The sequence below is a fragment of the Poecile atricapillus genome, unplaced genomic scaffold, assembly GCF_030490865.1.
Source record: "Poecile atricapillus isolate bPoeAtr1 unplaced genomic scaffold, bPoeAtr1.hap1 scaffold_289, whole genome shotgun sequence".
Classification (NCBI taxonomy): Eukaryota; Metazoa; Chordata; class Aves; order Passeriformes; family Paridae; genus Poecile; species Poecile atricapillus.
In genome coordinates this window covers 25594-40801 of record NW_026709091.1, presented here as the reverse complement: position 1 = coordinate 40801, position 15208 = coordinate 25594, and the positions used below count along the sequence as shown (strand labels likewise).

The 15208-nt window shown below is 59.7% G+C and overlaps 1 protein-coding gene across 2 annotated transcripts; it reads left to right on the top strand.

Moving 5' to 3' along the window:
- The first annotated feature begins 4643 nt into the window (after window positions 1-4643).
- Window positions 4644-14528, top strand: LOC131574397 (cysteine/serine-rich nuclear protein 2-like). 2 transcript variants are annotated; one of them, XM_058828852.1, is made up of 5 exons: window positions 4644-4672; window positions 8601-8872; window positions 10135-10397; window positions 10995-11291; window positions 11877-14528. In XM_058828852.1, the coding sequence occupies exons 2-5, from the start codon at window positions 8650-8652 to the stop codon at window positions 12576-12578; spliced, it is 1485 nt and encodes a 494-aa protein (XP_058684835.1). In that variant the 5' UTR covers window positions 4644-4672; window positions 8601-8649; the 3' UTR covers window positions 12579-14528. The 2 variants fall into 2 exon arrangements, with proteins under 2 accessions (XP_058684835.1, XP_058684834.1); XM_058828851.1 differs by lacking the exon at window positions 4644-4672 and having other exon boundaries at window positions 8058-8872.
- The last annotated feature ends 680 nt before the right edge of the window (window positions 14529-15208 follow it).

Genomic DNA, 15208 nt, shown 5'->3' with positions numbered 1-15208 from the left:
TGGGGCACCCCCAGGACACCCCCAGGGCCGCTGACCCCAACGGGACATCTCCTGTGGGCCACCCCAGGGCCACCATTGCCGGCCACCTCAGGGCACCCCCAGGGCTGCCAACCCTGGGGCACCCCTGGGGTGGCTGCCCCTCGTGGGCCACCCCATGGGCCACCACCACCGGCTCCCCCGGGTGCCCACAGGGCCACTGCCACTGGTGTGACACAGGGCCACCCCCAGGGTGACCAGCTCCAGGGCCACTGCCACTGTGGTCCAGCTCAAGGGTCAGCGGTACGGTGGCCACCCCTCTCACGGGCCACCCCATGCCATGTGCCACCACCACCGGCTGCTCCCAGCGGTGCCCCGTGGGCCACCACCATTGGCCACCTGCGGGGCACCCCCAGGATCACCCCCAGGGCCACCCCCAAGGCCACTGCCATGGGCCACCACCCAGTGCCACCACCCAGGGCCACCACGGGCCCGCGGGGTCCCCGGAGCCCCCCCGCCCCCCCGCGGTGTTTTTAGCTCTTTTGTACTTTGGGGGTGGGGCGGTGGCGGGGTCCCCCCGGGCAGCGGCTCCCCCCTCCTCTTGTCCCCTGACTCGGTTTTCTATTGTCCAGCCCCTCCCCCGCGCTGCCGCCAGGATTTTTGTGCCAAGTCTCGGCCCCTCCCCCCAGGACCCCCCGGGGTGGCTGGGGGAGGGGCTGGGGGAGGGGCGGCCCCGCCCTTTTCTACCCAATGGATGGTGAGATTTTAACCAGCCCGAAATCGGCCTCTTTCTTCCAAAAACACGGGGGGGGAGGGGGAGGCCCAGGCCCTGCCCACTGGGGGGGCTACAGGGGATGGGAGGGGCTTTGAGGATGGGAGGGGCTGAAGGGTCTGCAGGGGATGTGGGGTGTGGTCAGTGGGTGTGATTGGGTGTGGTCAGTGGGTGTGGTCAGTGGGTGTGGTCAGTGGGTGTGGTCAGTGGGTGTGGTCAGGGTGTGGTCAGTGGGTGTGGTCTGGGTGTGGTCGGTGGGTGTGGTCAGTGGGTGTGGTCGGTGGGTGTGGTCTGGGTGTGGTCTGGGTGTGGTCAGTGGGCGTGGTCAGTGGGCGTGGTCAGTGGGCGTGGTCAGTGGGTGTGGTCAGTGGGCGTGGTCAGTGGGTGAGAGCAGTGGGTGAGAGCAGTGGGTGTGGTCAGAGGGCGTGATTGGGGTGTGGTCAGTGGGTGTGGTCAGTGGGTGTGGTCAGTGGATGTGATTGGGGTGTGGTCGGTGGGTGTGGTCGGTGGGTGTGGTCGGTGGGTGTGGTCAGTGGGTGTGGTCAGGGTGTGGTCAGTGGGTGTGGTCAGGGTGTGGTCGGTGGGTGTGGTCGGTGGGTGTGGTCGGTGGGTGTGGTCAGGGTGTGGTCAGTGGGTGTGATTGGGTGGTCAGGGTGTGGTCGGTGGGTGTGGTCAGGGTGTGGTCGGTGGGTGTGGTCAGGGTGTGGTCGGTGGGTGTGGTTGGTGGGTGTGGTCAGGGTGTGGTCAGGGTGTGGTCAGGGTGTGGTCAGTGGGTGTGATCGGTGGGTGTGGTCAGGGTGTGGTCGGTGGGTGTGGTCAAGGTGTGGTCGGTGGGTGTGGTCAGGGTGTGGTCGGTGGGTGTGGTCAGGGTGTGGTCAGGGTGTGGTCAGGGTGTGGTGAGTGGGTGTAGTCGGTGGGTGTGGTCAGTGGGTGTGGTCGGTGGGTGTGGTCAGGGTGTGGTCACTGGGTGTGGTCAGGGTGTGGTTGGTGGGTGTGGTCAGGGTGTGGTCGGTGGGTGTGGTCAGGGTGTGGTCAGGGTGTGGTCGGTGGGTGTGGTCAGGGTGTGGTCAGGGTGTGGTCAGGGTGTGGTCGGTGGGTGTGGTTGTGGGTGTGGTCAGGGTGTGGTCAGGGTGTGGTAGGTGGGTGTGGTCAGGGTGTGGTCGGTGGGTGTGGTCAGGGTGTGGTCACTGGGTGTGGTCAGGGTGTGGTCAGGGTGTGGTCACTGGGTGTGGTCATTGGGTGTGGTCAGGGTGTGGTCAGGGTGTGGTCAGTGGGTGTGATCAGGGTGTGGTCGGTGGGTGTGGTCAGGGTGTGGTTGGTGGCTGTGGCTCCTCCTGGCTGTGGCTCCTCCTGGGCATCCTTTGGTAAGGGAGGAGGATTTTCCCCAGGAATGCCCCTGGACCCCTCCCCAGCCCGGACCCTCCTGGGTCCCTCCTGCCCTGGTGGCACACAGCAGGGACCGGGATGGGGACAGGGACGGGGACAGGGACGGGGACAGGGATGGGGACGGGGACAGGGACAGGGATGGGGACGGGGACAGGGGCAGGGACAGGGACAGGGACAGGGATGGGGACAGGGACGGGGACGGAGACAGGGACGGGGACAGGGATGGGGACAGGGACGGGGACAGGGATGGGGACAGGGACAGGGATGGGGACAGGGACGGGGACAGGGACAGGGATGGGGACAGGGACAGGGATGGGGACAGGGACAGGGATGGGGACAGGGACAGGGACGGAGACAGGGACGGGGACAGGGATGGGGACAGGGACGGGGACAGGGATGGGGACAGGGACAGGGATGGGGACAGGGACAGGGACAGGGACGGGGACAGGGATGCTCCAGGCATGTGGGGATTGATGGGACATGGGACAGGACACAGGAGGGGACACGCCAGGGTCATGGACGTGCCAGGGACAAGGACAAGGCCAGACCAGGACAATGGGACACGCTGGGGATGAGGAGATGCCACTGGCACAGACATGGGCATGGTGGACATGGAGACAGCGGTGACAAGGACAGGGACATGACCGGGACAGACGCTCTGGGGACACGGAGACAGACGTGTGGTGGTGAGGGACACAGCAGGGACAGGGACACTCCAGGATGTGGCATGGTCACACTGGGGACAGGGACATGGCAGGAACATGGCTGGGACACACAGGGGACATGTGGTGGACAAGGACACACAGGACACAGACCCTGAGGGGCCACACGGCAGGGCTGCTGTTGGGGTCCCCCAGCTTGGGAGGACAAGACCCAACACAGCAACCGCCCCGAGGGTCCTGTGACACCCTCAGGTGACACCTGGGGCCACCCTGCAGCCCCTCCTCAGTGTCCCCATGGGACTGCCAAGGCCATGTCACTGTCCCCTCCCAAACCTGCCCCTGGCAGCCACAGCTGGGGGCTCCTGGGACATCACCCCACGTCCCCCTCCCTATGTCCCATCCATTGTAATGTCCCCATTTTATGTCCCATCCCACATTTGTCCCATCCCAGTGCTCCATCGTGTCCCATTTCAGTGTCCCAGCCCGGTGTCCCATTGGAATGTGGCCCCCAGTGCCTCAGTTCACTGTCCAAGCCCAGCATCCCAATCCCAGTGACCCATCCTGGTGCTGCCCATCCCAGTGTCTGTCCTGGTGTCCCATCCCAATGTCCCCATCCCTGTGTCCCACCTGGGTGTCCTCATCCCGGTTTCCCAGGGCAGTGTCCCCATCCCAGTGTCCCCATTTTGGTGTCCCCAGCCTCATTCCGATGTCCCTGGGTTCCATCCCGATGTCCCCCCCTGCTGTCCCCAGCCAGGTGTCCCAGGCCAGGGCTCCATCACGTTTTTACCCTCCCGAGAGCCCTGGACAGGCTGGAGAGCCGGGGCCGTGGGAACCTCGGGAAATTCAACACAAGCGAGTGCAGGGTGGGAATAAACTCCAGCTGGGCAGGGAAGGGACTGGGAGCACCCTGGGAGAAGGATCCAGGGGGATGGGTGACCCCATGGAGGAGGATTTGAGGGTGTTGGACACATCCTGGCCACCCCCACGGGCACCCAGAGACCCCCGAGCTGGGCTGAGCCCCCAGCCTGGGCAGAGGGGAGGGGGATTCTGCCCCTCTGCCCTGCTCAGGTGAGACCCCACCTGCAGAGCTTCTCCAGCCCTGGGGACCCACACAGGGAGGACCTGGAGCTGCTGGAGCCAGTCCAGAGGAGGCCACGGAGCTGCTCCAAGGGCTGGAGCCCCTCTGGAGCCAGGCTGGGAGAGCTGGGGGTGCTCACCTCACTCCAGAGAGAGCTCAGAGCCCCTTCCAGGGCCTGAAGGGACTCCAGGAGAGCTGGAGCGGGACTTGGGACAAGGGATGGAGGGACAGGACACAGGGAATGGCTCCCCAGTGCCAGAGGGCAGTTGGGATATTGGGAAGGAATTCCTGGCTGGGAGGGTGGGGAGGCCCTGGAATGGATTTCCCAGAGGAGCCGTGGCTGCCCCATCCCGGGAAGGGTCCAAGGCCAGGCTGGGCATGGTTTGGAGCAGCCTGGGATAGTGGGAGGTGTCCCTATTCATGGCAGGGGTGGAAGTGGCTGAGTTTTAAGATCATTTCCAACCCAGACCCTGCCACGAGTCCGTGATCGCCCACAGCCCCCCATATCCCGCATTTCCGGACTACACTTCCCATCACACCCCGCGCCAGCGCAGCATTTTCTCCCCAGGGAACTCGGTTTCCCATGGTGCCTCGCGGCGGAGCTGTGGCGGCGCGGGGAATCACGTGACGCAGGACGGTATAAAAGCGGCGGCGCAGCGGCCGCGGCCCCATTGTTGTCGGCGCGCGCGGCGGGGCGGGACCGGCCCCGGACCCCCCCCGGGACCGGCCCCGGGGCCCCCCCAACGCCCCCCGCCCCCACCCGGCCGGACCGGCCCCTCCGAACCCCCCCGGGCACCGGTGAGTGGCGGGGGAAGGGTGGCTCAGGGCTCGGTGCGCTCGGGGGCTGGAAGGAGGGCAGGGGGGGGCGGCCTCCTCCGGCGGGGTCTGGGGGCTGCGGTGGGGGGGCTGTGAGGGATGGGGGCCCTACAGCGGAGGGCCCCTATGGGAGATGGGGGGTGAAAGGGTCTGGGGGCTTCACAGCCGGGGGAGCTGCAGGGGATGGGGGGGGCTGGGAGGAAAAGGGCATTGTGGATGGGGAGACCCTATAGCTGGGGGGGCTATAGGGGAGGGGGTCCCTTACAGCTCAGGGGGTCCCTTACAGCTGCGAGGCCTCACAGCGGGCCGGGGGCCATGGGGGATGTGCGAGGGAGGGGCTTGAGGGGCAGAGGGGTGCCCTAAAGCTGGAGCGCCTGTAGGGGATGGTGGGAGGGCTATAGGGGACACGGGTGGACCGTATAGCCAAGAGTCTGTAGGGGATGGGAGGATCTAGAGTCTGGGGGGAACGGGGGATGAGGGGATGGGGGAGGTCCTTATAACAGTGAATCTATAGGGGATCGGGTGGGGGGCTGTGTGAAATACGGGCCTGCTGCTGCTGGAAGCGGATGGGAGGACACAGGGGTGGGGATGGCTCCAGGGATGGGGTTCAGTTCACTGTCCCCGTGGGGTCCTGTACAGGATGTGAGGGGCCCTTACAGCTCCCCTTGCATCGGGGGCCTGTAGGGCTGTGTAGGGCTCCCCTGACACATTTGGGGAGGAGCGATGGGGGGTCCTGGCAGGTGGGGTCTCCCCTTTGCTGTACCTTGGGGGGGCACTGGAGGTCCTTAGAGTGGCCTTGGCACCTGTGGGTGGCCTTGGGGACCTGATGGGGGACACAGGGGTTGTGTTGGGGGGGTCCCCGGGAAGCTGCTGGTGATGATGTTGATGGGGTGGTCACACCTGGGGTGTCAGGTGTCCCCAAAGGTGGGGGAGAGGCTGTACTGGGGCTGTGAGGGGGGTTGGGCTGATCCCTCTCCAGGCCTCACCCCCAAGGTGATTCCAGGGGTCCCACCTGAGCTCAGGTGAGGTGTGGGGGCACCTCTCTGGGGGGAGGGGAGCACCTGGGCCCCAGGAAGGGCTCCTGCAGCCCCACCCTCACCTGCCCTGGGCTCCTCTCTGCATCCAGGTGTTCTGTGTTCTGTTCCACCTTCATCCCCTGATTCCAGCCCCAGGGAGTTTTGTGGGATCACCTTTTCCATCCCCCCTGCCCCCACCTGACCCTCTCCAGGTACTTGGGAAGCTCCTTTTGGGGGGGAGCCTCTCCTGGGTCTCTGGATCCAGGTGTTCCATGGATCCACCTTTATCTCCCAATTCCAATGATGGACACAGAGCCCAAGGAGATTTTTTTTTGTCACCTCTCTGTCCCCCAGCACCTGCCCACCCTGGGAGGGGCACCTGTCCCTCCTTCCCAGCCTCTTCCAGCCAGGAGCTTTTCCAGATCAGCTCCTGTGCTTCCAGGAATCCCAAACTCTCCTGATCCCTCCCCTACTCCAAAAGTGATTCCAGAACATGGGGAAAAAAATTATATTATTAGTTGAACACCTTTTGGTGAGATTTAATCCTTTAAATTCCCATGGCTCCTCCCTCAGCACTTGGAACTATTTTTCCTTCCTCATCTCAAATGGACAGATGCTCCTTGGGATGCTGGATGCAGAAATGCTGGGAGCTCTATGGGAGCTGTATCCTAGATTGCCCTGAAGAACCCAAATTTTCCACCTTTCATCCTAAAAACCCAGAGCTGAGTGTTGGGAATGTCAGCAATGACCTGGGATGGACTCAAATCCCTGGGAAATCCATGGACCTTTCAGCTGCTGAGCTGAGTCCTTGGGGAAAACATTGGAAAACTTGCCCAATTCCTTAAGGATCCAGACTCCTAAGATATTCCTGGTGAACATCCCCAAATGCCATTTTTATTTTGCTAATTCCTGCCCTGGCATAACACCTGGAATCATTGAGGTTCTCAGACCCTTTCTGGGTGGGTTCCACCAGAACTGCTCATGGATCATTCCCCTCTTATCCTGAAGTATCCTGGATCCCTGCTTTTGTCACTTCTGATCCCTCAAAACCATCAAGAGAATCCATTTTTGACTCTCAATTTTCATGGGAATCTCATTATCTTCAACAACACAAAAATGCTGCTGGAATCTAGGGAGTGCAAGCAGGAATTCTTGGGAATCTTCTAATTCCTTGAGCCCTTGATCTAGGTTGGGATTTTGGGAGCCATCCCAGAATCCACAGCATGCTCAGAGGATTGGAAAATTGGGAAATCATTCCTAATTTCTTGGAATAGCTGGAAATAGAAGGGTTCATCATTCCAGGGTTTGGTGCTCACCTTGAGCAGGTGTGGGATGGACGATTCCTGGTGATTCCACATGATCCCAGCTTTCCCCCCCTGCTCGGATCACCTTTCAGCCAGGAGCTTTTCCAGATCAGCTCCTGTGCTTCCAGGAATCCCAGACTCTCCTGATCCCTTCCCTACTCCTAAAGTGATTCTGGAGCATTGGAATAAAATTTATAATTATTCTTTTTGGTGAGGTTTAATCCTTGAAACAATGGGAATTCCCCAATTCCTGTGGCTCCTCCCTCAGCATTTGAACCCATTTTTTCTTCCTCATCTCAAATTCCTTCCAATTTAAAAATGGGGAAAAATGGAAACCTGATATTTTCATTGATTTGTGGGGTTCTTTTTTTCCTTCATTCTGACTCTTCCAGGAGTTTCTTTATGCCACAGAAAGGATAGTTTGGAATAATTAGGGCTTTGATGTGAGGAATAGGAATCATCCTGACAGATCCATCAGGGAAGAATCTTTTTGCAGATGATGGGATCCATCTCTAATTTTCCATGGAAATGCGGTTTTAGGGAATAATTTGAGGATTTTTGGCAGTTTCAGGGAGCTGGAAAGTTGGGAGGTGTTTTCCACCTCCACTCCTCCTGGGATTGGGATTGATCAGTTCCTTCCTTCCTGCTTTTTCCCCCTCTACCACCAGGATTTCCCACTTTTCCCTCGCAAAGAAACCACCCCAAAAACCAGGATTTCACCTCAAACTGGTGCATGGGTTGGGAATTCCCATCCTTTGCTTTTTGGGACCCCAACATTCCCTTCTGGAGGGGACGGGGAAGGATCCCTGGGCTGGATCCAGATCTGTCAGTTCCTCCTGCTCTGGCAAATCCCACCCAAAACCCAACTCCCCAAAGGCCTGCAGAACATCCTGGGGGTGCTCCCAAATTCATCCTGGAAGATTCCCAGCAGGAATCAGGTCCAAAAATTCCCTTTGCCCAACCTGGAGCTGGGAACTTTCCCAAATATCACCATGGGTTTTTTGGGGTTTTTTGAGTTTTTTGGGATTAAGGGGTGTGAGGGAGGAAAATCCCAGGGAGGCTCATTCCAGATCTGCCATCTCTGATGGACTGGGAATTCTTGGAGCATCTGGTGGTTTTTCTGAACTTTAGGGAATTTTGGGGAGGATTAGGATATTCCAGGGTGAATCTGGCACTGCCTTTTAAAATAAAACCAAACCCAAAACCCAACAACAACAACAAAAAAGCACTTTTCCTTTGGTTTTGGGTGAATTCCATCCCAAATCAATCCCGAATGGAAAAGCTGGGATAGAGGAAGCTGGAGCGAAGTGTAAATGTTTGTGTGGCTGTCCTGGGGTGATGGGCTGGCACGGGGGTCTCCCATTGGGATCAGGATTTATCAGGGATGGGGAGGGCAGGATTCTTGGAAAATCCAGAGAATCTTCTCCTGGCGATCCCATGGAGCCATGACTCATGAAATACGAGCACCCAGCGCCGGGATGGGCTGGCACCAATGAGTTCTGTTGGATTGGGGATTTATCCGGGAGAAAAGCCCGGGAATGCCGTGCTGGTGCTCCGCAGGGATCCCGAATGTCTCGGTGCTCTCCGCAGGGTGGTCCCGTCCCGTCCCCGCCGGGCTCTCCATGCGAGCCGAGCCCCGATGGCCGCGCTCCCGAGCGCCGGGATCAAGCGCAAGCCGGAGGATTCGGGATTGGGATCAGGATCGGGATTGGGATCAGGATCGGGATTGGGATCAGGATCGGGATTGGGATCAGGATCGGGATTGGGATCGGCCGCATCCAGCGGCGCCACCTCGGACGATGAGATCGCCACGAGCGACAGCGGCGACAGCTGCGACAGCGGCAGCTCCGGCAGCACCGGGCGTGAGCTGGGACCGGGAACGGGGCGGGATTCGGGATCCCCTTCCCTTTTCCCCTTCCCTTTTCCCCTTCCCTTTTCCCCTTTCCCTTCCCCTTTCCCTTCCCCTTTCCCTTCCCCTTTCCCTTCCCCTTTCCCTTCCCCTTTCCCTTTCCCTTTCCCTTCCCCTTTCCCTTCCCCTTTCCCTTCCCCTTTCCCTTTCCCCTTTCCCCTTTCCCCTTTCCCCTTTCCCCTTCCCCTTTCCCCTTCCCCTTTCCCTTTCCCCTTTCCCCTTCCCCTTTCCCCTTCCCCTTTCCCCTTCCCCTTTCCCCTTCCCCTTTCCCCTTCCCCTTTCCCCTTCCCCTTTCCCCTTCCCCTTTCCCCTTCCCCTTTCCCCTTCCCCTTTCCCCTTCCCCTTTCCCCTTCCCCTTTCCCCTTCCCCTTTCCCCTTCCCCTTTCCCCTTCCCCTTTCCCCTTCCCCTTTCCCCTTCCCCTTTCCCCTTCCCCTTTCCCCTTCCCCTTTCCCCTTCCCCTTTCCCCTTCCCCTTTCCCCTTCCCCTTTCCCCTTCCCCTTTCCCCTTCCCCTTTCCCCTTCCCCTTTCCCCTTCCCCTTTCCCCTTCCCCTTTCCCTCCCCCTCCCCCTCCCCTCCCCATCATGGTGGGTTTTTTTGGGGGGAGTTTTAGGGAATTTGGGGGGAATGCTGTGGAATTTTTTTGGAATTGTGGGGGAATTTTGTAGCGATATTTCAGGGGGGAATTACTGGGTTTTCAGGGGGAATTTTACAAAATAGTAATTTTTGTAATTAAATTTTGGGTTTGGGGATTTTTAATTTGGTTTGGGGATTTGGGGGAATTTTTTTTTCATTTTGGTGAATTTTGGGAGTTTTTTAATTTTTGATGAGATTTTAAAATTTGAGGGACAATTGAGATTTTTTTTAAGTTTTGGGAGAATTTGGAGGAATTTTTTACTTTTTTTTTTAATGAGATTGGGGAAAATTCTGGAATTTTTTTGAAAGGTTAGGGGATTGGTGCATTAATGGGAAATTAAGGGGGGAGTTATTTGAGGAGTTCATGGGGTTTAACTTCCCTTTGAATTTTGGGAAACTTTGGAGAAGTTAGGGGAGAATTTCAGGCATTTTGGGAGAGGTCTGAGAGGGGGAGTTTGGAGGAATCCCGGAGGGGAATTTGGGGGTGGAATTACGAGGAATTAATGGGTATTTTGAAATTTTGGGGTGTGAAATGGGGGTGACTTTTGGGATGGCTTCCCTGAGCCGCTCTGTGCCCACAGCCCCGTCCATCCTGCGGCGCTCGCGGGCGCGCCGGGGCGGGAAGCGCGTGCGCTTCGCTCAGGTCACCGTTTACTACTTCGCCCGGCGCCAGGGCTTCACCTGCGTGCCCAGCGCCGGCGGCAGCTCCCTGGGCATGGCCCCGCGGCACCACCGCGCCCGCAGGTACAGCCTCAGCCAGTTCGCTCACCTGCGCCAGGTGAGCCACCGGCAGCACCTGCGGCAGCACCTCCGCAGGGAGAAACTGCGCGCCAGGAGGAGAGAGGTGAGCGGGGATCTGGGGGGGAAAGGTGGGGAATACCTGGAGAGGGAGGGCAGAATCCAGGTGGGGAATACCTGGGGAGGGAGGGCAGAATCCAGGTGGGAAATACCTGGGGAGGGAGGGTGGAATCCAGGTGGGAAATACCTGGGGAGGGAGGGCAGGATCCAGGTGGGAAATACCTGGAGGGGCAGCAGTGGAGGACCTAGGTGGTGGGGAATACCTGGGGGTGGATTTGAGGGAGTCAGGTGGGAAATACCTGGATGGGTTTGGTGGGAAATACCTGGATGGGTTTGGTGGGAAATACCTGGATGGGTTTGATGGGAAAGCCCTTGGGGTGGGGGGGTTTGTGGGAGGGAAGTGAAAAATACCTGGGTGAGGTTGGAAGAGGCAAACTGAGAGGAATCCAAGTAGGAAACACTTTGGGGGGAATCTTAGGAGGGACAGGGAAAAATCTGTGTGGGAAACACCTGGGTGGCACCTGGGGGTGACAGGTCTTGGGAGGGACAAGGAGAGGCTCAGTTTGGGCAGGGGGAAGGAAGGACACCTGGCCAGGTGACCCCCCACAGTCCCACATCCCCACGTGTGTCCCTCCATCCCCAGCTGACCCAGAACGGGACGGTGCCGTCGGCCGAGGCCGCGGGGCTGACCTTGGCCGACGTGTCCGACGATGACCTGGACGTGGGGCAGGTGGAGGTGGGCGATTATTTCTACCTGCAGCCGCTGCCCACCAAGCGGCGCCGGGCGCTGCTCCGCGCCTCGGGCGTGCGCAGGATCGATGCCGAGGAGCGGCAGGAGCTGCGGGCGCTGCGCCTGTCCCGCGAGCAGTGCGGCTGCCTCTGCCGCCTCACCTGCGAGCCGCGCACCTGCGCCTGCAGCCAGGCCGGCATCCAGTGCCAGGTGAGCCACAGCCTGCTCCTCCTGCCTGTGCTCTCGCTCCTTGAGGAGTGGGGAGAGCCAGGTGTGCCAGGTGACCTGGGAAAATGGGGGACAGGTGGCACTCGAGGTCAGCCAGGTGTTGCCCGTGTCCTCGCTCCTTGAGGAGTGGGGAGAGCCAGGTGTGCCAGGTGAGGATATCCAGTGCCAGGTGACCTGGGAAAATGGGGGACAGGTGGCACTCGAGGTCAGCCAGGTGTTGCCCGTGTCCTCACTCCTGGAGGGGTGGAGAGTGCCAGGTGAGGCAGCTGGGATTTGTGGTCCAACGGGTGCTGGAATGCTCTTGTTCCTTCAATGAGCAGGAACAGCTCCAGGTGTGTTTTGGGCATATCTGGAATGTGTAAACCCCTCTCCCCACTCCAAATTCCCGCTGTCCAGGTGGGATCTGGGATCACTCTGGGGTAGGATTCAGGCTCTGGGGGGGGGATCCTGTGGGGTCGTCCACGTCTCTTCCCAGTGGAGGCACCTGGCTGGGATAAGCCCCCTCCACGATGCTGGGTGTGGGGTTCAGGTGCTGGGGGGGCTCCCACAGCTGTGCCCTCGTCCCAGGTGGATCGCACGTCGTTCCCGTGCGGCTGCTCCCGGGACGGCTGCGGGAACGTGGCCGGGCGGATCGAGTTCAACCCCCTGCGCGTCCGCACCCACTTCCTGCACACCCTGATGAAGCTGGAGCTGGAGAACCGGCGGGAGGAGGAGGAAGAGGAGGGAGCAGCCGCCCTCCCCGGCCCCACCTGGCCGCCCCCACAGCCCCCCGAGACTCAGGACTTCCAGGAATACCTGGCGGAGAACGAGCGGGCGGTGCTGCACCTGCAGACGGCCGAGGAGCTGGAGAGGCTGAAGGCTGAGGAAGACTCTGGAAGCGGCTCTGGGGGAGAGGGGGGTGGGGTCTGTGTCCTGGGGGAGCACCTGGATGACACCTGGCAGGTGAAACCACCCCCGTGCCCCGGGCTCACCTCCACCATCCTCATCCCAGCCCAGTTCCCGCTGGAATCTTCTGTGCTGTGCTACCCTGCCGGGCAGCCGGCCCCGGGGGGCTCCCAGCCTTACCTGCCCGATGCACCTGGGCTCTACTGCCAGGTGGAGCCACGGGCCGGTGCCAAGGGTGGGAGTGGCCACGTGGAGCATCCAGCTCCAGCCTCCAGCCCCCCTGGGAAGGAGCTGGGGGTCGCACCTGTCCCTGCTGCTGTGAGCAAGGGAGGAGCACCCCAAAATCTCCCAGAGCACCTGGAGCACCCCCACCTGCCCATATGAGCGGCCTCAGGCCCTCTGGCTCCATTATTTATTCCATGGATTGATTATTTAGTTGGTGGGGGCTGCTCTGGACAGAGGATTTGCCTGGCCCAGGGCCAGGAGTCCTTCACTCACCTGACAGAGGTCACCTGTGCCAGGACTCACCTGAGCTGGAGCCTCCTGGATCCCATGGCAGCTCTGTCCCCCTGGCTGCCTCCACTTTCCTTGTTTTTAAGGGAAAAAGCCTTTTTTCCCTAACTCCTGTCTGTTTAATGAATGTTTCACCTGGGCCACATCCCATCCCACCTCATCCAGGTGATGCTCCCTCACCTGCAGCTGGGATGGATTGGGAAGCACCTGGAACTGCCACAGGAGACCCAGGACTGGAATCCCCAAACTCACCTGGAAAATTCTGGGGAGTTGAACCAACTTCACCTCCTTGTTGGCCTGGAATTGATCACCTGTACCTGTCAGAACCTTCTGGAATGTTCATTCACTTGCTGGGAGATCTTTCCAGCAGCTGTTGAGGAGCTGCCCTTGCAAGGACCAGGATTTGGGAATGCGAGGCTGCCGGAATGTCCCTGCCCCTGCCTGTGATCCCAGCCCATTCCTGGTGGGCTCTGTGCATCCAGAGGGTCCTGGACCGATCCCTGCAGGTGTGCACAGGTGTCCCATGGATGCAATGTCACCTGGCCCTGCCCTACCTGATCCCTGAGCTCTCAGTTGGCTCCTTGCCCATCCCAGGTGAGCTCCATCCATCCATCCAGGTGAGCCCCACCTGGCTGTGTTTCCCAAAGAACCTGTCCTGCCACTGCAGCACTCAGGATCCAACCCGATGGCAGCAGGATCAGAGCCCTGCAGGTGTGCACAGGTGTCCAGCTCCTGCTATCCCATGGATGTACCATTCCTGGTGAGCCCAACTTCCAGTGAGAAGGAGCACCTGGAACTCCCTGTGCTGCTCCTCAGGTGCTTCCTGCTCACCTGCGCTCCTCCTGGCTCCGGGCATCTCCACTGGCATCAAACTGGTCAGACTGGGATGGATTCAGGTTCTCCAGGTCTGGAGTCTCCTGGAGAATTCACCTGGTCTGTCCAGCCTTTCCTTGGACTGGGATTCATGGAAAACCTGCCTGTGCTCTGGACCTTCCTGAGGCTCTGGGATCTGTCTTGGGGTGAAACTTCTCATTTCTGGGGCTTTTCCCTCTTTTTTGGCTCCAGCCAGGTGAGATCAACCTGGGCCAGGAGCAGTTCCAGCCTGGGAGGAGGCAGGAGTGGTGGAAAGTCAGGATGTGGGGTGGGGCTGCTGCTCTCCAGCCCAGCCCAGGTTGGGTCTGTGCCCTTGGGATTTGCTCACCTGGATGCTCTTGGATTTTGGGATCTGCTCACCTGCTTGGGCCTGTGCCCCAAATCCTGTGTTCTGCTCACCTGGACCCTACAGATTGTGGGATCTGCTCTGGATCTGCTCCCCTGGGCACTCCCAGACCCTGGATCTGCTCCCCTGGGCACTCCCAGACCCTGGATCTGCTCACCTGGGCACTCCCAGACCCTGGATCTGCTCCCCTGGACACTCCCAGACCCTGGATCTGCTCACCTGGGCACTCCCAGACCCTGGATCTGCTCCCCTGGGCACTCCCAGACCCTGGATCTGCTCACCTGGGCACTCCCAGACCCTGGATCTGCTCCCCTGGGCACTCCCAGACCCTGGATCTGCTCACCTGGGCACTCCCAGACCCTGGATCTGCTCCCCTGGGCACTCCCAGACCCTGGATCTGCTCACCTGGGCACTCCCAGACCCTGGATCTGCTCCCCTGGGCACTCCCAGACCCTGGATCTGCTCACCTGGTCTGGTCTGTGCCTTCAGGACCTGCTCACCTGGATGCTTCCAGACCTTGGGATCGCAGGGACCCAAATCCCCCAATCCAGCTGCTGCCACCCCTTTATTTTCCTGACTTTTTGATTTCACCGTTGGCTTTTCCAGCAGTTTCCCCACACTGGGGTCTGACCCCCACCCAGTTTTGGGGGTTGGGGGTCCCCTGGTGCTCCTGGGGGGTCACCTGCCCCCTGTGGGGGGTTAAAAAGGGGGTTCAGGAGGGGGTGAGGGTTTAAAAGGGGTTTAAGGGGGCTCAGAGTGGGGTTTTTGGGGGTTATGATGACATTGAGGGGTTTTTTTGGGGTTGAAAGGGGTTCAGAGGGGTTTTATGAGGTTTAGAGATTCAGAGAGGGTTATGGGGGGTTAAAAGGGGTTCAGTTGGATCTGAAGGGGTTGGTAAAGAGTTACAGGGTCTTTTAGGAAATCAAGGGGGTTCAGGGGGGTCCAAGGGTGTGAATGGGATTTTTTTAGGCATTTGAAGGGAAGTTTAAGGGAGGTTTAAGAAGGGCTTTGGGGGGTTTGGAGGAGTTTAAAGGGGCTCAGGTGGGGTTTAAGGTGGTTTAAAGAGCTTTTTTAGCTCAAAAGGGAATTTAAGTGAGTTCAGAAGATTTAAGAGGGTTTAAAAGGGGGTTTAGGGGCCTTAAATGGGTTTGAAGGGGTTCCAAAAGGGGTTAAAAAGGGAATTCAAACTGGGATTTGAGGGTTCAGAGGGTGTTTTTAGGGGTTCAGGGAGGGATTTAATGGTGTTCAGAGGTTTTTCAGGGCTTCAAAGGAGACACCAAGG